The sequence below is a fragment of the Salvelinus alpinus genome, chromosome 24, assembly GCF_045679555.1.
Source record: "Salvelinus alpinus chromosome 24, SLU_Salpinus.1, whole genome shotgun sequence".
NCBI lineage: Eukaryota > Metazoa > Chordata > Actinopteri > Salmoniformes > Salmonidae > Salvelinus > Salvelinus alpinus.
Window position 1 is genome coordinate 47,351,880 of NC_092109.1, and position 26,503 is coordinate 47,378,382.

General features: G+C 44.9%; 1 protein-coding gene across 2 annotated transcripts; it reads right to left on the bottom strand.

The window, feature by feature from the left end:
• On the bottom strand, positions 1 to 25,662 carry aldocb (aldolase C, fructose-bisphosphate, b). 2 transcript variants are annotated; one of them, XM_071362909.1, is made up of 10 exons: positions 25,356 to 25,472; positions 14,240 to 14,270; positions 11,020 to 11,132; positions 10,324 to 10,535; positions 7,705 to 7,759; positions 5,665 to 5,825; positions 5,484 to 5,567; positions 4,002 to 4,176; positions 3,077 to 3,276; positions 1 to 1,276 (listed from the first exon to the last, which is right to left on the bottom strand). In XM_071362909.1, exons 2-10 carry the CDS (start codon positions 14,263 to 14,265, stop codon positions 1,184 to 1,186), a joined length of 1,119 nt encoding a protein of 372 aa, XP_071219010.1. In that variant the 5' UTR covers positions 14,266 to 14,270; positions 25,356 to 25,472; the 3' UTR covers positions 1 to 1,183. The 2 variants fall into 2 exon arrangements, with proteins under 2 accessions (XP_071219010.1, XP_071219011.1); XM_071362910.1 differs by lacking the exon at positions 14,240 to 14,270 and having other exon boundaries at positions 25,356 to 25,662.
• Positions 25,663 to 26,503: the final 841 nt, after the last annotated feature.

Genomic DNA, 26,503 nt, shown 5'->3' on the forward strand with positions numbered 1-26,503 from the left:
TGTTTCTAACTATTTTGTAATATTTATTGTAGATTTTCTGTTAGTTTTCCCCCCACTATTCATCACAACAAGCGTTTTAGAGAACAACAAACAAACAAACAAACAAAGGAACATCAACAAATGTCACATTATTCCAACGCAGTAGTGACTGACTGGTCCCCCCTACAAACCCCACACTCCACCCAGACCAGCCAATAGGATTCACCCTCACCTCCGGACTGTTCCACCGGTGGGGGAGAGGGGGGCGAGTAAGACACAGAAGCATCACATAATAACTACACGGTCGCTCTCACAACACAACACATAATAACACATTGATTGTGTACTTTAAAGCTAGTATTATAATCAGAGGAGTGCAGTAGTCCTAGACAACACACTGGCCGTTGCCACAAACTGTTAACACACACTGGGCCGTTCCCACAAACTGTTAAAACACACTGGGCCATTCCCAGCGACTGTTTTAGATGGCAAGTAATACAGTTATTATCAGTAGTTTATTGACTGATTGACAGCTAGATAGTTAGGTGTGTGAGAAACAGACAGAGGTTAGAGAATGAGACTTGGTGGTCAGTGGTTAGCTGTTTGTCTGTCCTTCCACCCTTTGTGTTCAGTCTCTAGCTGACATTGGTACCTCTCTCTCCCTCTCATTCTCCCTCCTCTCTCTCCCTCCTCTCTCTCTCTCCTCTCTCTCTCTCTCTCCCTCTTCTCTTTCCCTCTCTCTCTCTCTCTCCTCTTTCGCTCTCCCTCCTCTCACTATCTCTCCCCTCTCTCTCATCCCTCTCTTCTTACTCATTCCTAACTGGAACTCAACACTTCACACCCTGGTGTCTGTCTGATGTAATCTAGTATCTGATTGGTCCCTATCTGATGTTATCTTCTCTCTGGTTGGTCACTACTATTGACCAGAGCCCTATGGAACCCTATTCCCTATATAGTGCACTACTTTAGACCAGGTCTGTATAGGGAATAGGATTCAATTTGGGACTTAATAAAGCTTCTTCATGATACCGCCCTCTCTCCCTTTAGCATCAACTCCCCATACTAATTAATACTCATATTAACCACATCGGAATGTTGCCATGACAACGGTGGTGTTTCTAAAATACGGTAGACAACGCAGGTCTGTGGTTGGTGGGTGAGGGGAGGGGCTGCAGCGGTGGGTTGTGATGTTGGCGTGGGGTGTTCAGTACGCGTGATTGGCCACGTAGAGAGACTGTCCCGCCGCTCCGCTGTCTCCTGTTGACTCATACTTCCCCTGGGCAGCCAGACCATTCACCTGGAGGAGAGAGATGAGGGGGAGGAGTTACATAGATAGAAGAGATGAGGGGGAGGAGTTACATAGATAGAAGAGATGAGGGGGGGGAGGAGTTACATAGATAGATAGAAGAGATGAGGGGGAGGAGTTACATAGATAGAAGAGATGAGGGGGGGGGGAGTTACATAGATAGAAAGGGTGAGGGGGGAGGAGTTACATAGATAGAAGAGATGAGGGGGGAGGAGTTACATAGATAGATAGAAGAGATTAGGGGGAGGAGTTACATAGGTTAGAAGAGATGAGGGGGGAGGAGTTACATAGATAGAAGAGTGGAGGGGGGAGGAGTTACATAGATAGATAGAATAGATGAGGGGGGAGGAGTTACATAGATAGAAAAGATGAGGGGAGGAGTTACATAGATAGATAGAAGAGATGAGGGGGGAGGAGTTACATAGATAGATAGAATAGATGAGGGGGGAGGAGTTACATAGATAGATAGAAGAGATGAGGGGGGAGGAGTTACATAGATATAATAGATGAGGGGGGAGGAGTTACATCGCTAGAAGAGATGAGGGGGGAGGAGTTACACAGATAGAAAAGATGAGGGGAGGAGTTACATAGATATATAGAAGAGATGAGGAGGGAGGAGTTACATAGATAGAAAAGATGAGGGGGGAGGAATTACATAGATAGAAGAGATGAGGGGAGGAGTTACATAGATATATAGAAGAGATGAGGGGGGAGGAGTTACATAGATAGATAGAAGAGATGAGGGGGGGAGGAGTTACATAGATAGAAGAGATGAGGGGGGAGGAGTTACATAGATAGATAGAAGAGATGAGGGGGAGGAGTTACATAGATAGAATAGATGAGGGGGGAGGAGTTACATAGATATATAGAAGAGATGAGGGGGGAGGAGTTACATAGATAGATAGAAGAGATGAGGGGAGGAGTTACATTGAAAGATAGAAGAGATGAGGGGGGAGGAGTTATATAGATAGATATAAAATATGAGGTGGGAGGAGTTACATAGATAGATATAAAAGATGAGGGGGGAGGAGTTACATAGATAGAAGAGTGAGGGGAGGAGTTACATAGATAGAAGAGATGAGGGGAGGAGTTACATAGATAGATAGAAGAGATAGGGGGAGGAGTTACATAGATAGAAGAGATGAGGGGGAGGAGTTACATAGATAGAAGAGATGAGGGGGGAGGAGTTACATAGATAGAAAAGATGAGGGGGAGGAGTTACATAGATAGAATATATGAGGGGGAGGAGTTACATAGATGGGAGGAGTTACATAGATAGAATAGATGAGGGGGAGGAGTTACATAGATAGAAGAGAGGGGGGGGGAGTTACATAGATAGAAAATATGAGGGGGAGGAGTTAGATAGATAGATAGAATAGATAGATAGGTAGTAGAAGACAGATTTAGAGTTAGATAGATAGAAGAGATGGATAGGTGGTAGAAGACAGATGTAGAGTTAGATAGATAGAAGAGATGGATAGGTGGTAGAAGACAGATTTAGAGTTAGATAGATAGAAGAGATGGATAGGTGGTAGAAGACAGATTTAGAGTTAGATAGATAGAAGAGATGGATAGGTGGTAGAAGACAGATTTAGAGTTAGATAGATAGAAGAGATGGATAGGTGGTAGAAGACAGATTTAGAGTTAGATAGATAGATAGGTGGTAGAAGACAGATTTAGAGTTAGATAGATAGAAGAGATGGATAGGTGGTAGAAGACAGATGTAGAGATAGAAGGTCCTGTGCTGAAGAGTTATTTTGTACCCACACCCCATACCCCCTCTCCACCCACCTCAGCCCGTTTAAGGAACTCTTCTGCAGCAGCCTTCTCGTTGTCTCTCTCTCCTCTCCAGGCGTTGAGGGCTGAGGCCTGCAGGGCACGACCATAGGAGAAGGTCAAGGCCCAGGGTTTACCCAGAGGACAGGTGTTGATAGCATTCAGGTTAATACTGGCCTCCTCCTCTGACTGGCCCCCTGACAGGAACGTCACACCTGAGGAGGGAGGGAGGGAGGGAGGGAGGGAGGGAGGAGGAAGGGAGGGAGGAGGAAGGGAGGGATGAAGAAGGGAGGGAGGGAGGGAGGGAGGGAGGGAGGGAAGAGGAAGGGAGGGAGGAGGAAGGGAGGAGGAAGGGATGGAGGAGGGAGGGAGGGAATAGGAAGGGAGAGAAGAGGAAGGGAGGGAAGAGGAAGGGAGGGAAGAGGAAGGAAGGGAGGAGGGAGGGAGGGAGGATGGGAGGGGGGAGGAAGGGAGGGAGGGAAGAGGAAGGAAGGGAGGAGGGAGGGAGGGAGGGAGGGAGGGAGGGAGGGAGGGAGGGAGGGAGGGAGGGAGGGGGGGAGGGAGGGAGGAAGAAGGGAAGAGGAAGGGAGGGAGGAGGGAGGGAGGGAATAGGAAGGGAGGGAAGAGGAAGAGAGGGAAGAGGAAGGAAGGAAGGGAGGAGGGAGGGAGGATGGGAAGGGGGAGGAAGGGAGGGAGGGAAGAGGAAGGAAGGAAGGGAGGAGGGAGGGAGGGAGGGAGGGAGAGAGGGAGGGAGGGAGGGAGGGAGGGAGGGAGGGAGGGAGGGAGGGAGGGAGGGAGGGGAAGGATAGACGCACATGCAGTTAGATATAGACAGAATGTAAAACATTCACACAAATATAAAGTGTCTATGTGAGCATGCATGTCCGTCTGTGTGTGTGTGTGTGTGTGTGTGTGTGTGTGTGTGTGTGTGTGTGTGTACCTGTGACGGCAGGGGGTACGGTGCGGCGGAGGGCAGTGACCGTAGCCATGGCGATCTCCTCATTAGTGTATTTTTGGGGGCAGGAGTGTCCGGGAGTCACCATGTTGGGCTTCAGCAGGGTCCCCTCCAGATAGACATGGTGGTCTGATAGGGCCTTGTACACCGCAGACAGAACCTACAGACAGACAGATAGACGTGGTGGTCTGATAGGGCCTTGTACACCGCAGACAGAACCTACAGACAGACAGATATACATGGTGGTCTGATAGGGCCTTGTACACCGCAGACAGAACCTACAGACAGACAGATAGATGTGGTGGTCTGATAGGACCTTGTACACCGCAGACAGATCCTACAGACAGACAGATAGACGTGGTGGTCTGATAGGGCCTTGTACACCGCAGACAGAACCTACAGATAGACAGAGAAAGAGGGAGACGGAGAAAGAGAGAGGTCCGAAACTCATATCATGTTCAACAGGTTGCTAGGTTGGGATAGGGTTGGGTTAGTGATAGGATTGGGTTAGGGTTGCCAGATTGGGTTACGGTCGCCAGATTGGGTTAGGGTCGCCAGATTGGGTTAGTGATAGGATTGGGTTAGGGTTTCCAGATTGGGTTAGGGTTTCCAGATTGGGTTAGGGTTGCCAGGTTGGGTAAGTGATAGGATTGGGTTAGGGTTGCCAGATTGGGTTAGGGTCGCCAGATTGGGTTAGTGATAGGATTGGGTTAGGGTTTCCAGATTGTGTTAGGGTTGCCAGGTTGGGTAAGTGATAGGATTGGGTTAGGATTTCCAGATTGGGTTAGGGTTGCCAGGTTGGGTTAATGATAGGATTGGGTTAGGGTTTCCAGATTGTGTTAGGGTTGCCAGGTTGGGTTAGTGATAGGATTTGGTTAGGGTTTCCAGATTGTGTTAGGGTTGCCAGGGTTACGTTTTCCAGATTGGGTTAGGGTTGCCAGGTTGGGTTAGTGATAGGATTGGGTTAGGTTTTCCAGATTGGGTTAGGGTTGCCAGGTTGGGTAAGTGATAGGATTTGGTTAAGGTTTCCAGATTGTGTTAGGGTTGCCAGGGTTAGGTTTTCCAGATTGGGTTAGGGTTGCCAGGTTGGGTTAGTGATAGGATTGGGTTAGGTTTTCCAGATTGGGTTAGGGTTGCCAGGTTGGGAAAGTGATAGGATTGGGTTAGGTTTTCCAGATTGGGTTAGGGTAAGTGATAGGGTTGCGTTTGTGTTAGGGTTGCGAGGTTAAGTTAGTGCCAGGTTGGGTAGTGCTAGGGTTGCCAGGTTGGCTCGAGGTTGCCATGTTGGGTCAGTATCGCCAGGTTGGGTCAGTATCGTCAGGTTGGGTCAGGGTCACCAGGTTGGGTAAAGGGCGCCAGGTTGGGTCAGGGTCGCCAGGTTGGGTCAGGGTTGCCAGGTTGGGTCAGGGTCTCCAGGTTGGGTAAAGGGCGCAAGGTTGGGTCAGGGTTGCCAGGTTGGGCCAATACCTTCTCAGTGATGTACTGACAACGTTTCAGGTCGTGGTCTCCGTCAGGAAGGATCTCAGGCTCCACGATGGGAACGATGCCGTTCTGAAAAACACACACAGGGGTGTTACACACACACACACACACACACACACACACACACACACACACACACACACACACACACACACATACACACTACCTGTTGACAGATGCTGGCGTAGCGTGCCAGTACGTTGGCGTTCTCCATGATGGCGAGTTCTGAGGGGGTGTTGTCGCTGATCTTCAGGACGCTACGCCACTTAGCGAAGTCTGCTCCATCCTTCTTATACTGAGCACAACGCTCTGCCAGGCCGTCCAGACCTACACACACACACACACACACACACACACACACACACACACACACACACACACACACACACACACACACACACACACACACACACGGTTATGTAGTTATATAGTTATGTGGTTATGTAGTTATGTGGTTATGTAGTTATGTGGCTATGTGGTTATGTACAACCAATAGCTCCAAGTAACTGATTAAGCAGCTAGAGAGTTTATTATAGTGATTGACTGTGTGTTATCACCCTGGGTTGGTGATTGACTGTGTGTGTTATCACCCTGGGTTGGTGATTGACTGTGTGTTCTCACCCTGGGTTGGTGATTGACTGTGTGTTCTCACCCTGGGTTGGTGATTGACTGTGTGTTATCACCCTGGGTTGGTGATTGACTGTGTGTTCTCACCCTGGGTTGGTGATTGACTGTGTGTTATCACCCTGGGTTGGTGATTGACTGTGTGTTCTCACCCTGGGTTGGTGATTGACTGTGTGTTCTCACCCTGGGTTGGTGATTGACTGTGTGTTCTCACCCTGGGTTGGTGATTGACTGTGTGTTCTCACCCTGGGTTGGTGATTGACTGTGTGTTCTCACCCTGGGTTGGTGATTGACTGTGTGTTCTCACCCTGGGTTGGTGATTGACTGTGTGTTATCACCCTGGGTTGGTGATTGACTGTGTGTTCTCACCCTGGGTTGGTGATTGACTGTGTGTTATCACCCTGGGTTGGTGATTGACTGTGTGTGTCTCACCCTGGGTTGGTGATTGACTGTGTGTGTGTTATCACCCTGGGTTGGTGATTGACTGTGTGTGTCATCACCCTGGGTTGGTGATTGACTGTGTGTTATCACCCTGGGTTGGTGATTGACTGTGTGTTCTCACCCTGGGTTGGTGATTGACTGTGTGTTCTCACCCTGGGTTGGTGATTGACTGTGTGTTCTCACCCTGGGTTGGTGATTGACTGTGTGTTATCACCCTGGGTTGGTGATTGACTGTGTGTTTTCACCCTGGGTTGGTGATTGACTGTGTGTTTTCACCCTGGGTTGGTGATTGACTGTGTGTTTTCACCCTGGGTTGGTGATTGACTGTGTGTTCTCACCCTGGGTTGGTGATTGACTGTGTGTTCTCACCCTGGGTTGGTGATTGACTGTGTGTTCTCACCCTGGGTTGGTGATTGACTGTGTGTTCTCACCCTGGGTTGGTGATTGACTGTGTGTTCTCACCCTGGGTTGGTGATTGACTGTGTGTTATCACCCTGGGTTGGTGATTGACTGTGTGTTCTCACCCTGGGTTGGTGATTGACTGTGTGTTATCACCCTGGGTTGGTGATTGACTGTGTGTGTTCTCACCCTGGGTTGGTGATTGAGTGTGTGTGTGTTATCACCCTGGGTTGGTGATTGACTGTGTGTGTTCTCACCCTGGGTTGGTGATTGACTGTGTGTTATCACCCTGGGTTGGTGATTGACTGTGTGTGTTTTCACCCTGGGTTGGTGATTGACTGTGTGTTCTCACCCTGGGTTGGTGATTGACTGTGTGTTCTCACCCTGGGTTGGTGATTGACTGTGTGTGTTCTCACCCTGGGTTGGTGATTGACTGTGTGTGTGTCATCACCCTGGGTTGGTGATTGACTGTGTGTGTGTTATCACCCTGGGTTGGTGATTGACTGTGTGTGTTTTCACCCTGGGTTGGTGATTGACTGTGTGTTATCACCCTGGGTTGGTGATTGACTGTGTGTGTTCTCACCCTGGGTTGGTGATTGACTGTGTGTGTGTTATCACCCTGGGTTGGTGATTGACTGTGTGTTCTCACCCTGGGTTGGTGATTGACTGTGTGTTCTCACCCTGGGTTGGTGATTGACTGTGTGTTCTCACCCTGGGTTGGTGATTGACTGTGTGTTCTCACCCTGGGTTGTGGTCTCTCCATCGGTTCCGGCCAGGGGGACAACACCTTTATCCACCTACAAAGGGGAGAGAGAGAGAGAGAGAGAGAGAGAGAGAGAGAGAGAGAGAGAGAGAGAGAGAGAGAGAGAGAGAGAGAGAGAGAGAGAGAGAGAGAGAGAGAGAGAGAGAGAGAGAGAGAGAGAGAGAGAGAGAGAGAGAGAGAGAGAGACAGACAGACAGACAGACAGACAGACAGACAGACAGACAGACTTAATACCCATGAGCACAACAATGTGAAGTCAATAAGTCATCGTTTTAGTCAAAGTATGATATATTTGGGCTTGAAGATGGAAATCCGTAGTGGTAACTTCCGTCATTTTCCGTGTCAATGCCTTGAGATTCCCCTCTGAGATGACGTGAGGAGTTACCAGCCACCAGCATGATACTACTTACTAATCAGAAACACCTGCAAAGTTCTTCCTCTTCCTGAGTCACGACTGAGCTGAGCGGAGCCAAATAGCTGTTCGCCGTAGCCTACACCTGGCTGCCTGAGTGATGGAGTTGAGCGGAGGCAAATAGCTGTTCGCCGTAGCCTACACCTGGCTGCCTGAGTGATGGAGCAAATTAAAACAGGCGGTGCCAAGTTTCCCTTATTTTTTTGCGAGTCTGTAAAAAAATATTTAAAAAAGATAATTTACAGTAGATAAATGTTAAAACTGCGTGATATGAATGCGTTTTGGAACCCCGCTCCCCCCGTTGCCCCAAGATGAATGATTTTGACCACTAAAGTTTTGGGTTGTTGTTGTTGGGATGTTGTTTTGCATCATGAGTCATTGTAGCCTATCTCACTCTCCCTGGCTGTGAGAGCCATGGCCTGAGCACAGCTGACTCGGCTTTGCTGTAGCGCAGACGAATAGCCTGTCAGCAGCAAACACGTCTTTAGTCCAAACCGTTCAATAGCTAGGCTATCCATACTACCAAACCGTTCAATAGCTAGGCTATGCATATTACCAAACTGTTCAATAGCTAGGCTATCCATATTACCAAACCGTTCAATAGCTAGGCTATCCATATTACCAAACCGTTCAATAGCTAGGCTATCCATATTACCAAACCATTCAATAGCTAGGCTACCCATATTACCAAACTGTTCAATAGCTAGGCTATCCATATTACCAAACCGTTCAATAGCTAGGCTATGCATATTACCAAACCGTTCAATAGCTAGGCTATGCATATTACCAAACCGTTCAATAGCTAGGCTATCCATATTACCAAACCATTCAATAGCTAGGCTACCCATATTACCAAACTGTTCAATAGCTAGGCTATCCATATTACCAAACCGTTCAATAGCTAGGCTATGCATATTACCAAACCGTTCAATAGCTAGGCTATGCATATTACCAAACCGTTCAATAGCTAGGCTATGCATATTACCAAACCGTTCAATAGCTAGGCTATCCATATTACCAGACAGTTCGATAGCTAGGCTATCCATATGACCAAACCGTTCGATAGCTAGGCTATCCATACTACCAAACCGTTCAAACCGTTCAAACTTGTTGTGAACTAACACTTAACCCCCCCCTTATTAGCTCTGACTTTGCTGTGGGATTATTGTAATTCAATTAAATGTAATTACTATGTGATATGTGGTTGTCCCACCTAGCTATCTGTAGATGAATGTACTTCCTGTAAATCTCCCTGGATAACAGAGTCTGCTAAATTACTAAAATGTAAATTTGCTTTTGCCACATTATTATATTACAGACATCATAATGTATACTTTTAACATTTACATTACATTTACATTTAAGTCATTTAGCAGACGCTCTTATCCAGAGCGACTTACAAATTGGTGCATTCACCTTATGACATCCAGTGGAACAGCCACTTTACAATAGTGCATCTAAATCTTTTAAGGGGGGGGGGGGGGGTGAGAAGGATTACTTTATCCTATCCTAGGTATTCCTTAAAGAGGTGGGGTTTCAGGTGTCTCCGGAAGGTGGTGATTGACTCCGCTGTCCTGGCGTCGTGAGGGAGTTTGTTCCACCATTGGGGAATATATTTAAATTATATTATGTGAGCTAAACATTAAAAATATATAAACATTTTTCTTAAAATATAATTTTATGAGATTACTAATGTTACTGTCCCCACTACAACCCCAAAATACTTAAATACTTATAATTTTGTCCTTGAAACATTTAATTGAAATACAGTAGAATTCCATTCATTCCTATGGAGGACTGCTCCTACTGGGGAGAGACAATATGGCCGAACGGTGGCTTCAAAGCCTCTCCATGGCCAATACATAGCATCAGTTAATCCAGGGTTTATATAGATCGTTGGATGGAAGTGGAAATAGGGGTGGCATTGCTCTCTGGTGGATCCTTTTCAACACTCTCACCGCAAACAGATAGAAGATTTATCAAACATTTGAGGTTAACAAACACACTGTGTGTTCTCCCTCTGCCTGGTGACCTCAGTGTCCTTAAACTAAACTAATCCACCGGGTATTAATAAACGTGTGTGTGTGTGTCTGCTAATGTGTGTGTGTGTGTGTTTCTGTTAATGTGTGTGTGTGTGTGTGTGTGTCTGCTAATGTGTGTGTGTCTGCTAATGTGTGTGTCCCTACCTTGATACCCACTACAATCCCCCTGTCCTTGATGAGCTGGGAGAAGTTGGTCCCGTCATCAGTGTTCTGGTAGAGAGTCTCGTGGAAGAAGATCACTCCCCCAATACAAGCGTCCATTCTCTCATCGGCCGTGAACAGCAGCTGGCGATACAGACGACGGTTCTCCTCTGTGTTCTCTACCCCGATGGGGTTGAGACGCTTACCCATGCTGCCTGCACACACACACACACACACGTTAGACACACACACACACACAAACACGTTAGAGAGACACACACACACACACACGTTAGACACACACACGTTAGAGAGACACACACACAAACACGTTAGAGAGACACACACACACACACACACGTTAGACACACACACACACACACACACACAAACACGTTAGAGAGACACACACACACACACACACGTTAGACACACACACACACACAAACACGTTAGAGAGACACACACACACACACACACACACACACGTTAGACACACACACACGTTAGACACACACACACACACACACGTTAGAGAGACACACACACACACACACACTAGACACACACGTTAGACACACACACACGTTAGACACACACACACGTTAGAGACACACATTAGACACACACACGTTAGACATACACACACACACACACTTTAGAGGCACACACACATTAGACACACACACAGCCACTGACCGGTGGACTCATCTGCAGCCAGGATTCCTTTCCCTGGAGCCGTGATCCTCTCTGCTATCTCCTGCAGCTCCTTCTTCTGTTCTGTGGTCAGAGCTGGGTACTGGTGAGGCATCCTGGGGGAGAGACAGACAGACAGACAGTTAGAAATACAGACAGTCACAGACAGACAGTTAGGTAGCAATACAGACAGTCTCTCTCTCTCTGTCTCTCTCTGTCTGTCTGTCTGTGACTGTCTGTATTTCTACCTAACTGTCTAACTGTCTGTCTGTCACAGGCCAATGTAGAATAGCAGGTTATGCTGTGATATTATATTCATAATGTTAGGCCAATGTAGAATAGCAGGTTATGCTGTGATATTATATTCATAATGTTAGGCCAATGTAGAATAGCAGGTTATGCTGTGATATTATATTCATAATGTTAGGCCAATGTAGAATAGCAGGTTATGCTATGATATTATATTCATAATGTTAGGCCAATGTAGAATAGCAGGTTATGCTGTGATATTATATTCATAATGTTAGGCCAATGTAGAATAGCAGGTTATGCTGTGATATTATATTCAGAATGTTAGGCCAATGTAGAATAGCAGGTTATGCTGTGATATTATATTCAGAATGTTAGGCCAATGTGGAATAGCAGGTTATGCTGTGATATTATATTCAGAATGTTAGGCCAATGTAGAATAGCAGGTTATGCTGTGATATTATATTCAGAATGTTAGGCCAATGTAGAATAGCAGGTTATGCTGTGATATTATATTCAGAATGTTAGGCCAATGTGGAATAGCAGGTTATGCTGTGATATTATATTCAGAATGTTAGGCCAATGTGGAATAGCAGGTTATGCTGTGATATTATATTCAGAATGTTAGGCCAATGTAGAATAGCAGGTTATGCTGTGATATTATATTCATAATGTTAGGCCAATGTAGAATAGCAGGTTATGCTGTGATATTATATTCATAATGTTAGGCCAATGTAGAATAGCAGGTTATGCTGTGATATTATATTCAGAATGTTAGGCCAATGTAGAATAGCAGGTTATGCTGTGATATTATATTCAGAATGTTAGGCCAATGTGGAATAGCAGGTTATGCTGTGATATTATATTCAGAATGTTAGGCCAATGTAGAATAGCAGGTTATGCTGTGATATTATATTCAGAATGTTAGGCCAATGTAGAATAGCAGGTTATGCTTTGATATTATATTCAGAATGTTAGGCCAATGTAGAATAGCAGGTTATGCTGTGATATTATATTCAGAATGTTAGGCCAATGTAGAATAGCAGGTTATGCTGTGATATTATATTCAGAATGTTAGGCCAATGTGGAATAGCAGGTTATGCTGTGATATTATATTCAGAATGTTAGGCCAATGTAGAATAGCAGGTTATGCTGTGATATTATATTCAGAATGTTAGGCCAATGTAGAATAGCAGGTTATGCTGTGATATTATATTCAGAATGTTAGGCCAATGTAGAATAGCAGGTTATGCTGTGATATTATATTAATAATGTTAGGCCAATGTAGAATAGCAGGTTATGCTGTGATATTATATTCATAATGTTAGGCCAATGTAGAATAGCAGGTTATGCTGTGATATTATATTCAGAATGTTAGGCCAATGTGGAATAGCAGGTTATGCTGTGATATTATATTCAGAATGTTAGGCCAATGTAGAATAGCAGGTTATGCTGTGATATTATATTCAGAATGTTAGGCCAATGTAGAATAGCAGGTTATGCTTTGATATTATATTCAGAATGTTAGGCCAATGTAGAATAGCAGGTTATGCTGTGATATTATATTCAGAATGTTAGGCCAATGTAGAATAGCAGGTTATGCTGTGATATTATATTCAGAATGTTAGGCCAATGTAGAATAGCAGGTTATGCTTTGATATTATATTCAGAATGTTAGGCCAATGTAGAATAGCAGGTTATGCTGTGATATTATATTCAGAATGTTAGGCCAATGTGGAATAGCAGGTTATGCTGTGATATTATATTCAGAATGTTAGGCCAATGTGGAATAGCAGGTTATGCTGTGATATTATATTCAGAATGTTAGGCCAATGTAGAATAGCAGGTTATGCTGTGATATTATATTCAGAATGTTAGGCCAATGTAGAATAGCAGGTTATGCTTTGATATTATATTCAGAATGTTAGGCCAATGTAGAATAGCAGGTTATGCTGTGATATTATATTCAGAATGTTAGGCCAATGTGGAATAGCAGGTTATGCTGTGATATTATATTCAGAATGTTAGGCCAATGTAGAATAGCAGGTTATGCTGTGATATTATATTCAGAATGTTAGGCCAATGTAGAATAGCAGGTTATGCTGTGATATTATATTCAGAATGTTAGGCCAATGTGGAATAGCAGGTTATGCTGTGATATTATATTCAGAATGTTAGGCCAATGTGGAATAGCAGGTTATGCTGTGATATTATATTCAGAATGTTAGGCCAATGTAGAATAGCAGGTTATGCTGTGATATTATATTCAGAATGTTAGGCCAATGTGGAATAGCAGGTTATGCTGTGATATTATATTCAGAATGTTAGGCCAATGTAGAATAGCAGGTTATGCTGTGATATTATATTCAGAATGTTAGGCCAATGTGGAATAGCAGGTTATGCTGTGATATTATATTCAGAATGTTAGGCCAATGTGGAATAGCAGGTTATGCTGTGATATTATATTCAGAATGTTAGGCCAATGTAGAATAGCAGGTTATGCTGTGATATTATATTCAGAATGTTAGGCCAATGTAGAATAGCAGGTTATGCTTTGATATTATATTCAGAATGTTAGGCCAATGTAGAATAGCAGGTTATGCTGTGATATTATATTCAGAATGTTAGGCCAATGTGGAATAGCAGGTTATGCTGTGATATTATATTCAGAATGTTAGGCCAATGTAGAATAGCAGGTTATGCTGTGATATTATATTCAGAATGTTAGGCCAATGTAGAATAGCAGGTTATGCTGTGATATTATATTCAGAATGTTAGGCCAATGTGGAATAGCAGGTTATGCTGTGATATTATATTCAGAATGTTAGGCCAATGTGGAATAGCAGGTTATGCTGTGATATTATATTCAGAATGTTAGGCCAATGTAGAATAGCAGGTTATGCTGTGATATTATATTCAGAATGTTAGGCCAATGTGGAATAGCAGGTTATGCTGTGATATCAGGATGCCTCACCAGCACCCCTCTCTCTTCTGTCCCATCCACCCTGTTTTCACAGAACAAAAGTATTTTTATTCTACGATTTGAAAGCTACTTTGTTCCATTCAGAAAGTAGTTAGATAAACATCCCACATGACAAGGTCCTGAAACGTCTCTGGTATTCCTGATTATATGGTGTTTTCGACCTATTACAGCCCTCGGCTAAACCCGGCCCTCGGCTATTCTCAGCCCATCACACCTACACTACATATACAAAAGTATGTGGACACGCCTTCAAATTAGTGGATTTGGCAATTTCACCCACACCCGATACACACAGCCATGCAATCTCCATAGACAAACATTGGCAGTAGAATGGGCCATACTGAAGAGCTTAGTGACTTTCAACGTGGCACCGCCGTAGCAAGCCACCTTTCCAACAAGTCAGTTCGTCAAATGTCTACCCTGCTAGAGCTGCCCCGGTCGACTGTAAGTTCTGTTATTGTGAAGTGGAAACGTCTAGGAGCAACAACGGCTCAGCCGCAAAGTGGTAGGCCACACAAGCTCACAGAACGGGACAGCCGAGTGCTGAAGCGCGTAACAATCGTCGGTTGCAACACTTACTGCCTCTGGAAGCAACGTTACCTGTTCGTTGGGAGCTTCATGAAATTGGTTTCCGTGGCCGAGCAGCCGCACACAAGCCTAAGATCACCATGCGCAATGCCAAGCGTCGGCTGGAGTGGTGTAAAGCTCACCGCCATTGGACTCTGGAGCAGTGGAAACGCATTCTGTACACCTGTTGTTTACCGAGCATTTCACTGGTAGTCTACACCTGTTGTTTACCAAGCATTTCACTGGTAGTCTACACCTGTTGTTTACCAAGCATTTCACTGCTAGTCTACACCTGTTTACCAAGCATTTCACTGCTAGTCTACACCTGTTTACCAAGCATTTCACTGCTAGTCTACACCTGTTGTTTACCAAGCATTTCACTGGTAGTCTACACCTGTTGTTTACCAAGCATTTCACTGCTAGTCTACACCTGTTTACCAAGCATTTCACTGCTAGTCTACACCTGTTGTTTACCAAGCATTTCACTGGTAGTCTACACCTGTTGTTTACCAAGCATTTCACTGGTAGTCTACACCTGTTTACCAAGCATTTCACTGGTAGTCTACACCTGTTTACCAAGCATTTCACTGGTAGTCTACACCTGTTTACCAAGCACGTGTAGTGGAAGAATGAGAAAAGGTGATATTCTGGTGACTGTAGGCACAGAGGCCCAGCGGGAAGACTCAATCACCATTTTTAACCTATATTTAACTCGGCAAGTCAGTTAAGAACACATTCTTATTTTCAATGACGGCCTAGGAACGTTCTGCCTCGTTCAGGGGCAGAACAACAGATTTCTACCTTGTCAGCTCGGGGATTCGATCTCACAAACCTTTCGGTTACTAGTCCAACGCTCTAACCACTAGGCTACCTGCCGCCCCAATTCATGACATTGTCTGGATGGCTGATCTACCACAGGGGACAAAACAACTTATCTGTTCCCACGGAACCCTGGGAGCACGTCTCATAATTTAGTAGGTCTCCTGGTAGTTGCTTGGTTACCAACTTCTCTGATCTGCTTGTCTCAATACAGTAATGCATTAATGCTAGAACACTGGCTAACAGGATTAGCGGTTTGTATCTAGTCTCTTACGGTGCAAGATAGACACACGTTTAGTCATACTGAGAGGTGATACCTGGACTAGATTCTCTAGAGACGTACACAGTTGCATTTATTCACATAATACAGGAAGTCAGATTGATAAATGTACTGTTTTATAATATTCAACATCATTTCTACATAACGGTTGAGTCATTTCCACAACTACACGTGATAAATACAATTTGATTTGAAGAGGGATGGAAAGAGAGGGAGAGAGTGATGAACCTGGTGAAGAGTCCCTTCAGCAACCTGGTCCTGGGGCTCTGATCACAAACACAAACACACCCCACAGAGCCCCAGGACAGCAACACAATTAGACCCAACCAAATCATGAGAAAACAAAAAGATAATTACTTAACACATTGGAAAGAATTAACCAAAAAACTGAGCAAACTAGAATTCAAAACTAGAATGCTATTTGGCCCTAAACAGAGAATACACAGTGGCAGAATACCTGACCACTGTGACTGACCCAAACTTAAGGAAAGCTTTGACTATGTACAGACTCAGTGAGCATAGCCTTGCTATTGAGAAAGGCCGCCTGAGGTGGAAACTGAGCTGCACTTCCTAACCTCTTGCCCAATGTATGACCATATTAGAGACACATATTTCAATCAGACAACACAGATCCACGAAGAATTTAAAAAAAAACCCGATTTTGATAAATTCCCGTATCTATTGGGTGAAATACCACAGTGTGCCATCACAGCAGTAAGATGTGTGACCTGTTGCCACAAGAAAAGGGCAACCAGTGAAGAACAAACACCATTGTAAATACAACCTATATTTATGTTTATTTATTTTCCCTTTTGTACTTTAACTATTTGCACATTGTTACAACACTGTATATATACATAATATGACATTTACATTTAAGTCATTTAGCAGACGCTCTTATCCAGAGCGACTTACAAATTGGAAAGTTCATACATATTCATCCTGGTCCCCCCTCCGACCCACAACCCTGGCGTTGCAAGCGCCATGCTCTACCAACTGAGCCACACGGGACATGACATTTGAAATGTCTTTATTCTTTGTGAACTTCTGTGAGTGTAATGTTTACTGTTCATTTTTATTGTTTATTTCACTTTTGTTTATTATCTACTTCACTTTTATTTGTATTTTTTTTATTTATTTATCCTTTATTTAACTAGGCAAGTCAGTTAAGAACATTGGTTTGGCAATGTTAACATGTGTTTCCCATGCCAATAAAGCCCCTTCAATTGAAATTGAATTGAGAGAGAGGGGGGGGGAAGAGAGAGGGGAGAGAGATAAGGAGAGAGAGAGAGAGAGAGGGGGTGGGGGGAGAAAGAGAGGGTAAAGAGAAATAGAGATGGTGAAAGGAGAGGTATTACCTAATTGTCCTTGTCTGAACTCTGCTGTCAGTCCTCATTAGATCTGAGGACACGCTCACTATGACACACACACACTCTCTCTCTCTCTCTCTCTCTCTCTCTCTCTCTCTCTCTCTCTCTCTCTCTCTCTCTCTCTCTCTCTCTCTCTCTCTCTCTCGCTCTCTCTCGCTCTCTCTCTCTCTCTCGTCTCTCGTCTCTCTCTCTCTCTCTCTCTCTCTCTCTCTCTCTCTCTCTCGTCTCTCTTTCTCTCTCTCTCTCTCTCTCTCTCTCTCTCTCTCTCTCTCTCTCTCTCTCTGCTCCATGTATTTTCCTCCCTCTATCTCTCTTTCCACACCACTCGTTTTTCTGCCCATTCACCATTCTATCTGTCCTTCGTTGGTTATTTTAGTCCGTGGCTCTCTCTCTCTTTCAGTCCTGCTCTCTCCATACACAACAGAACCGGTGCAAACCTGCCCTCGAACCGTTCCAAACCTGTTCTAGAACCGGTCCAAACCTTCACTCTAACCGGTTAAAACGGAAAGTATTCATACCCCTTGCCTTATTTTACAATTTGTTCAGAACTATGACTGTGGAGGTCTTGGAACTTTGGATAACGGTTATTTTTCAGTCAAATGACTACGGTCACGTTATAATCGTTCAAATAGCAAAAACACTGTCAGTCACACTGACCGTCTCCTCTACCGACCGTCACAGTGTGTCCTTTTATTGGTAAGCCATTTGGTGAATGTACTTCACGATACTGGATGGCTACAACACCTCGCTGAAACAAGGAGCGACAAAGTTCCATCACGTTGTGAAGAGTCCATGTTACCACAGAAACGGACTCAGTGATATCAGGAACTATGTTTTCATTTATGAATGGCGGTTGCTAAGGAATATTTTAATGTGAGTTCCATGTCCTACAAGACAGATTGGTTGAGAGACGAGCGACGCGTAGGCATGACAAATCACAGCACAGATTGATGGGTACACTTCCTGCTTGAGTAGAAGTAAAATAATATGGCCTTCAGAAAGTATTCAGACCCCTTGACTTTATCAGTTACAGCTTTATTCTAAAATTGATTAAATAGATTTTTCCCACCTCATCAATCTACACACAATAACAAAGCAAAAACAGATTTTTTTGAAATTTCTGCAAATGTATTAAAAATAAAAACTGAAATATCACATTTACATAAGTATTCAGACCCTTTACTCAGTACTTTGTTGGTACACCTGTATTTGGGGAGTTTCTCCCATTCTTCTCTGCAGATCCTCTCAAGCTCAGTCAGGTTGGATGGGGAGCGTTGATGCACACCTATTTTCAGGTCTCCAGAGATGTTGGGTTCAAGTCTGGGCTCTGGCTGGGCCACTCAATGACATTCAGAGACTTGTCCCGAAGCCACTCCTGCGTTGTCTTGGCTGTGTTATTAGGGTTGTTGTCCTGTTGGAAGGTGAACCTTCGCCCCAGTCTGAGGTATCGAGTGCTCTGGAGCAGGTATCCATCAAGGATCTCTCTGTACTTTGATCCGTTCATCTTTGCCTCGATCCTGACTAGTCTCCCAGTCCCTGCTGCTGAAAAACATCCCCACAGCATGATGCTGCCACCACCATGCTTCACCATAGGGATGGTGCCAGGTTTCCTACAGATGTGACGCTCGGCATTTAGGCCAAAAGGTCCAATCTTGGTTTCATCAGACCAGAGAATCTTGTTTCTCATGGTCTGAGAGTCCTTTAGGTGCCTTTCGCCGTTTTCTCTCTCTCTCTTCTGAAAATCACATTTCTTTCCCGTAAAATAACAACTCAATTGTATGTTGTAAGTTCACAACAAGGCTTGAACAACATCAGGACACCACTTTTGAGGTCTTGAAAGAAATCAATTTTATTTTAAATTGTATTTTTTGTGGTTAGCCTTTAATTCACGTGTGCACCAGCAAGAGTGTTGTAGCCACGCCCTGACCATAGTGAGCCCTCGGGGTTCTCTATGGTGTAATAGGTCAGAGCTTGACTAGGGGGGGTTCTAGTTATTGTGTTTCTATGTTAGTGTGTGAGTATGGTTCCCAATTGGAGGCAGCTGAAAATCATTACCTCTAATTGGGGATCATACTTAGTTTGTCCCTTTTCCCACCTGCTATGTGAGATATTGTTTTGTATGAGTGCCTGTGTGCGCTACGTATTTCACGATCGTTATATCTTTGTTGTTTTGAAGTTTCACTGTAATAAATATGTGGAACTCGACGCTGCGCCTTGGCCCGATTATTTATATAACGATCGTGACAGTAAGCAGTTTCTGTAGCGCTCATGTGATGGAGTTATGGAGCAAAATAAATCACCACTGGATTAATAACCATGATTCTGCCAAGTAAGCTACTTTGTACTTTTAATTGAGAAGGTTTTTGGGAAAGCCTTCTCATCTACCTGAAGACGGCTATCATTAGCAAGCCTTCCCATCTACCTTAAGACGGCTATCATTAGCAAGCCTTCCCATCTACCTGAAGATAGTTACCATTAGCATCTTTAGCAGCTAAAGCCTTCCCATCTACCTGAAGACGGTTACCATTAGCATCTTTAGCAGCTAAAGCCTTCCCATCTACCTGAAGACGGTTACCATTAGCATCTTTAGCAGCTAAAGCCTTCCCATCTACCTGGAGACGTTATCATTAGCATCTTTAGCAGCTAAAGCCTTCCCATCTACCTGAAGACGGTTACCATTAGCATCTTTAGCAGCTAAAGCCTTCCCATCTACCTGGAGACGTTATCATTAGCATCTTTAGCAGCTAAAGCCTTCCCATCTACCTGAAGACGGTTACCATTAGCATCTTTAGCAGCTAAAGCCTTCCCATCTACCTGAAGACGGTTATCATTAGCATCTTTAGCAGCTAAAGCGTTCCCATCTACCTGAAGACGGTTATCATTAGCATCTTTAGCAGCTAAAGCGGTAGAAATGTGCACACCGCAGACACACAGACAGACACAGACACACACAGACAGACAGACAGACAGGGGGCATTACCATTCCGTTGCCTCTTCAGAAAGTTGCAAGGAATACGAATCACTGATGCAATCTGTTCATGACTGAGCTAGTTTCTAATAAGAGGATGGATGGCATTATGCTGTGTTTAGAGGATGGATGGCATTATGCTGTGTTTAAAGGATGGATGGCATTATGCTGTGTTTAAAGGATGGATGGCATTATGCTGTGTTTAGAGGATGGATGGCATTATGCTGTGTTTAAAGGATGGATGGCATTATGCTGTGTTTAGAGGATGGATGGCATTATGCTGTGTTTAAAGGATGGATGGCATTATGCTGTGTTTAAAGGATGGATGGCATTATGCTGTGTTTAAAGGATGGATGGCATTATGCTGTGTTTAGAGGATGGATGGCATTATGCTGTGTTTAAAGGATGGATGGCACTATGCTGTGTTTAAAGGATGGATGGCATTATGCTGTGTTTAAAGGATGGATGGCATTATGCTGTGTTTAAAGGATGGATGGCATTATGCTGTGTTTAAAGGATGGATGGCATTATGCTGTGTTTAGAGGATGGATGGCATTATGCTGTGTTTAAAGGATGGATGGCATTATGCTGTGTTTAGAGGATGGATGGCATTATGCTGTGTTTAAAGGATGGATGGCATTATGCTGTGTTTAAAGGATGGATGGCATTATGCTGTGTTTAAAGGATGGATGGCATTATGCTGTGTTTAAAGGATGGATGGCATTATGCTGTGTTTAAAGGATGGATGGCATTATGCTGTGTTTAAAGGATGGATGGCATTATGCTGTGTTTAGAGGATGGATGGCATTATGCTGTGTTTAAAGGATGGATGGCATTATGCTGTGTTTAAAGGATGGATGGCATTATGCTGTGTTTAGAGGATGGATGGCATTATGCTGTGTTTAGAGGATGGATGGCATTATGCTGTGTTTAAAGGATGGATGGCATTATGCTGTGTTTAAAGGATGGATGGCATTATGCTGTGTTTAAAGGATGGATGGCATTATGCTGTGTTTAAAGGATGGATGGCATTATGCTGTGTTTAAAGGATGGATGGCATTATGCTGTGTTTAAAGGATGGATGGCATTATGCTGTGTTTAAAGGATGGATGGCATTATGCTGTGTTTAAAGGATGGATGGCATTATGCTGTGTTTAAAGGATGGATGGCATTATGCTGTGTTTAAAGGATGGATGGCATTATGCTGTGTTTAAAGGATGGATGGCATTATGCTGTGTTTAGAGGATGGATGGCATTATGCTGTGTTTAAAGGATGGATGGCATTATGCTGTGTTTAGAGGATGGATGGCATTATGCTGTGTTTAAAGGATGGATGGCATTATGCTGTGTTTAGAGGATGGATGGCATTATGCTGTGTTTAAAGGATGGATGGCATTATGCTGTGTTTAAAGGATGGATGGCATTATGCTGTGTTTAAAGGATGGATGGCATTATGCTGTGTTTAAAGGATGGATGGCATTATGCTGTGTTTAGAGGATGGATGGCATTATGCTGTGTTTAGAGGATGGATGGCATTATGCTGTGTTTAAAGGATGGATGGCATTATGCTGTGTTTAAAGGATGGATGGCATTATGCTGTGTTTAAAGGATGGATGGCATTATGCTGTGTTTAAAGGATGGATGGCATTATGCTGTGTTTAAAGGATGGATGGCATTATGCTGTGTTTAAAGGATGGATGGCATTATGCTGTGTTTAAAGGATGGATGGCATTATGCTGTGTTTAAAGGATGGATGGCATTATGCTGTGTTTAAAGGATGGATGGCATTATGCTGTATTTAAAGGATGGATGGCATTATGCTGTGTTTAAAGGATGGATGGCATTATGCTGTGTTTAGAGGCCAAACTCAATTACATTGTTTCCAATGTGACAGAGATGGAACATTCCGCAGAGGCCTCATCTGGACAGTGGCCTCCCGTTGGGGGGCGGGGGGGACATAGAGAGAGGAGGAGAACAAAGAGAGAGGAGAGGTACTCTATAATGACTAATGTGCTTGACACAGTTGGACAACACAGTCCTCTCAGGACGGAGGAGCCAGAGACATTTGGATCAGGGATGGGCAACTTCAGTCCTCGGGGGCCTGATTAGTGTCACACATTTGCCCATCCCTGTAGCTAACACACCTGTTGACAGTGACGCTGGGCTTTTAGAGGCTGTGTGTGTGGTGCAGCAAGCAGCCGAGTTTCTATTTTGAGCTTTAACAACCTGTCGTCTCCTTCAGCTCCAACAACCTGTCATCTCCTTCAGCTCTAACAACCTGTCGTCTCCTTCAGCTCTAACAACCTGTCATCTCCTTCAGCTCTAACAACCTGTCGTCTCCTTCAGCTCTAACAACCTGTCATCTCCTTCAGCTCTAACAACCTGTCGTCTCCTTCAGCTCTAACAACCTGTCGTCTCCTTCAGCTCTAACAACCTGTCATCTCCTTCAGCTCTAACAACCTGTCATCTCCTTCAGCTCTAACAACCTGTCATCTCCTTCAGCTCTAACAACCTGTCGTCTCCTTCAGCTCTAACAACCTGTCATCTCCTTCAGCTCCAACAACCTGTCATCTCCTTCAGCTCCAACAACCTGTCATCTCCTTCAGCTTTAATAACCTGTCGTCTCCTTCAGCTCTAACAACCTGTCGTCTCCTTCAGCTCTAACAACCTGTCGTCTCCTTCAGCTTTAACAACCTGTCGTCTCCTTCAGCTCTAACAACCTGTCGTCTCCTTCAGCTCTAACAACCTGTCATCTCCTTCAGCTCTAACAACCTGTCGTCTCCTTCAGCTCTAACAACCTGTCGTCTCCTTCAGCTCTAACAACCTTTCGTCTCCTTCAGCTCTAACAACCTGTCGTCTCCTTCAGCAGCACCAATACACGTTAATAGGATCACCCAGGCCTGCTGCACGTGCATACCATAAAGCCCGACTCACGTCCTGTAAACCGTTAGGCAAGCAGACCGACAGACAGCAGGACAGACAGAAAGACAGACAGACAAGCAGGCAGACAGACAGGGTCTCTAGTTATGTCTGGTAAAGAGTATAACCTTAGTATAGCTTGAGTATAGTATGCCTATAGTCTGAATATAGTATGAGTATAGTCTGCTTATAGCCTGAGTATAGTCTGCCTATATTCTGCGTATAGTCTGATAATAGTCTGAGTATAGTCTGAGTATAGTCTGCTTATAGCCTGAGTATAGTCTGCCTATAGTCTTCGTTTAGTCTGATTATTGTCTGAGTATAGTCTGAGTATATTCTGAGTATAGTCTTCGTTTAGTCTGATTATTGTCTGAGTATAGTCTGAGTATATTCTGAGTATAGTCTTCGTTTAGTCTGATTATTGTCTGAGTATAGCCTGAGTATAGTCTGCGTATAGCCTGAGTATAGTCTGCGTATAGTCTGCCTATAGTCTGCGTATAGCCTGAGTATAGTCTGCGTATAGTCTGCCTATAGTCTGCGTATAGCCTGAGTATAGTCTGCGTATAGTCTGCCTATAGTCTGCGTATAGCCTGAGTATATATTACAGCAATGACCACCAGAAATGACTAGTCATGCAGGATAACCTCGCTGCACACAGTAGACATTCCCACAGTGACAACGCCCCAATCACCATGACTCAAGCTAACCTGCTTGAGAGGGTAGTGAGGAGAGGAGGAGAGGGTAGTGAGGGGGAGGAGAGGAGGAGAGGGGGGAGGAGAGGGTAGTGGGGGGGAGGAGAGGAGGAGAGGGGGGAGGAGAGGGTAGTGAGGGGGAGGAGAGGGTAGTGAGGAGAGGAGGAGAGGGTAGTGAGGAGAGGAGGAGAGGGGGGAGGAGAGGGTAGTGAGGAGAGGAGGAGAGGGGGGAGGAGAGGGTAGTGAGGAGAGGGTAATGAGGAGAGGAGGAGAGGGGGGAGGAGAAGGGGGAGGAGAGGGTAGTGAGGAGAGGAGGAGAGGGTAGTGAGGAGAGGGGGGAGGAGAGGGTAGTGAGGAGAGGAGGAGAGGAGGAGAGGGGAGAGGAGACAAGGAGAGGGTAGCGGAGGAGAGGGGGCAGGAGAGGAGGAGAGGGGGGGGAGGGTAGTGAGGAGAGGAGGAGAGGGGAGAAGGGGGAGGAGAGGGTAGTGAGGAGAGGAGGAGAGGTGGGAGGAGAAGGGGGAGGAGAGGGTAGTGAGGAGAGGAGGAGAGGGTAGTGAGGAGAGGAGGAGAGGGTAGTGAGGAGAGGAGGAGAGGGTAGTGAGGAGAGGAGGAGAGGGTAGTGAGGAGAGGAGGAGAGGGTAGTGAGGAGAGGAGAGAGGAGAGGAGGAGAGGGGGGAGGAGAGGAGGAGAGGGTAGTGAGGAGAGGAGGAGAGGGTAGTGAGGGGGGAGGAGAGGGTAGTGAGGAGAGGAGGAGAGGGTAGTGAGGAGAGGGGGGAGGAGATGCGTAGTGCTCTGGAGCAGACCCCCCCCACTCCCCGACATTAAGGACTGTCCTCTGCCTAGTTACCACATCAACTCCTTGTTACCGTAGTTTTCAGTAAATATCGACAATAAGACGGTGCTATGAAAAGAGTTTGCCCTTGCCAGTGTTCAGATGTCGTTAAACCCGTTACTAGTCCGTAATAAGCGTCTCTGTCCTCGTCTGTCTGCAACAGGCGGCCACAACTTCATCTTTAGCTAGCTAGACTACTGCTGCCCTAGCTTCGTCCCGCAACGTCGTCATTTAGATGCATTTAAACAGAAAATACTAATTAACTCACTGAAATGTCTACGTCGTGAGACAAAGTAACTGCTGCTCCTAGTTTTGATCCAGAGGGATAAACTGCTGCAACTAACGTTATCTCCCTCTCTCTCTCTCTCTATCTCTGTCTGTCTGTCAGCTCCCTCACCTCCCACTGCGAAGGCAATAACAACCTAACAGCTACACAAAGCTACTGTATAATTCATAGTTTCTCTCGTTACAAAAACATATATCAACATATATGTCCACAAATACCGACAAGACATTTGGCTAGCTAAGTTAAGTCACGTCCATAAGCTTTATTTGACAGAACTGTTCAGCTGACTGGCCTAATTAACACGTTTCTCATCTAAATGACAGTACAGAAAAATGTCATGTTAGTGGAATATCACAAAGAGGAGGGTGTCTTACCTGATAATATTGTAGTTATCTAGTTAAATACGTTATGGGCAGGTGTTGTCTTCCGTGTAGAGGAGAGTAGACTGCTGCTGCTGCTTGGAGGTCTGTTCGTTCAGTGCCGCAGCGCAACGTGACCCTGTTACAAAACTCTCCGCACCGGGGAGGGGCCCGGCGTCACCACCGCAGACACCGAATATTCATGAGGACGCCGAGACAGATGGAGAGGCTCTGACGTCGATGATCACAGCTTGCGCACCGGGGGCCATGTGTCTGTCATATCGGAGTCGGGGATGTGTCTCTGTTGTATATGATGCAGGTGATAATGGGAATTGTTATGGAAGTCTTGATTTAATCAGCGGGGCTCTTGATGGGCCATTTTGTGAGACTGTCTGACTGTCTGACAGACGGCCAGGTTGTGACAGACAGACATACACACACACCTCCCTCCCTCGAGAAAGAGAAGTACTCTCCTCTCTCTCTACCCTCTCCTTCCCTCCCAGCAACACCACCCTCCTCTCTCTCTCTCCACCCTCTCCTTTTCTCTTTCCCCTCTCTCCGTCTTTATCCTCTCTTTCAGAAAAGGGCTCTAGCTTGATGAAGTGGAAACGTTTAAATGAAGAGAACTGCATCTACAAACCAAGCACATCCTCCCTTCCTCAGACACACACACACACACACACACACTCCTTTCTCTCAGAGCAGAACTTTGACCTTTTTGCGATGACGTATGTATTGTTTTGTATTGCTAGATATTACTGAACTGTTGGAGCTAGAAACACAAGCATTTAGTTAGATATTACTGCACTGTTGGAGCTAGAAACACAAGCATTTAGTTAGATATTACTGCACTGTTGGAGCTAGAAACACAAGCATTTCACTGCACCTGTGAAAACATCTGCAAATCTGTGTATGAGACCAAAACAAGTTGATTCGATTTGACACAGGAAAACACCCCAAGTTGTAAACAGTTTAATCGTTGAGCTGATGGTAGTTAGGAAAATACAGAGCATTGGTGCAACAGCAACCTCATCACAGATCGGGGGGGGGGGGGTAGAAGACCTAACACGACTGAGAAGAAGAAGAACATCTGACAGCAACAATCACATCTCGGTCCAATAAATACTTCAAATACTTCCACATACATGAGCCGGTTTAGTTCG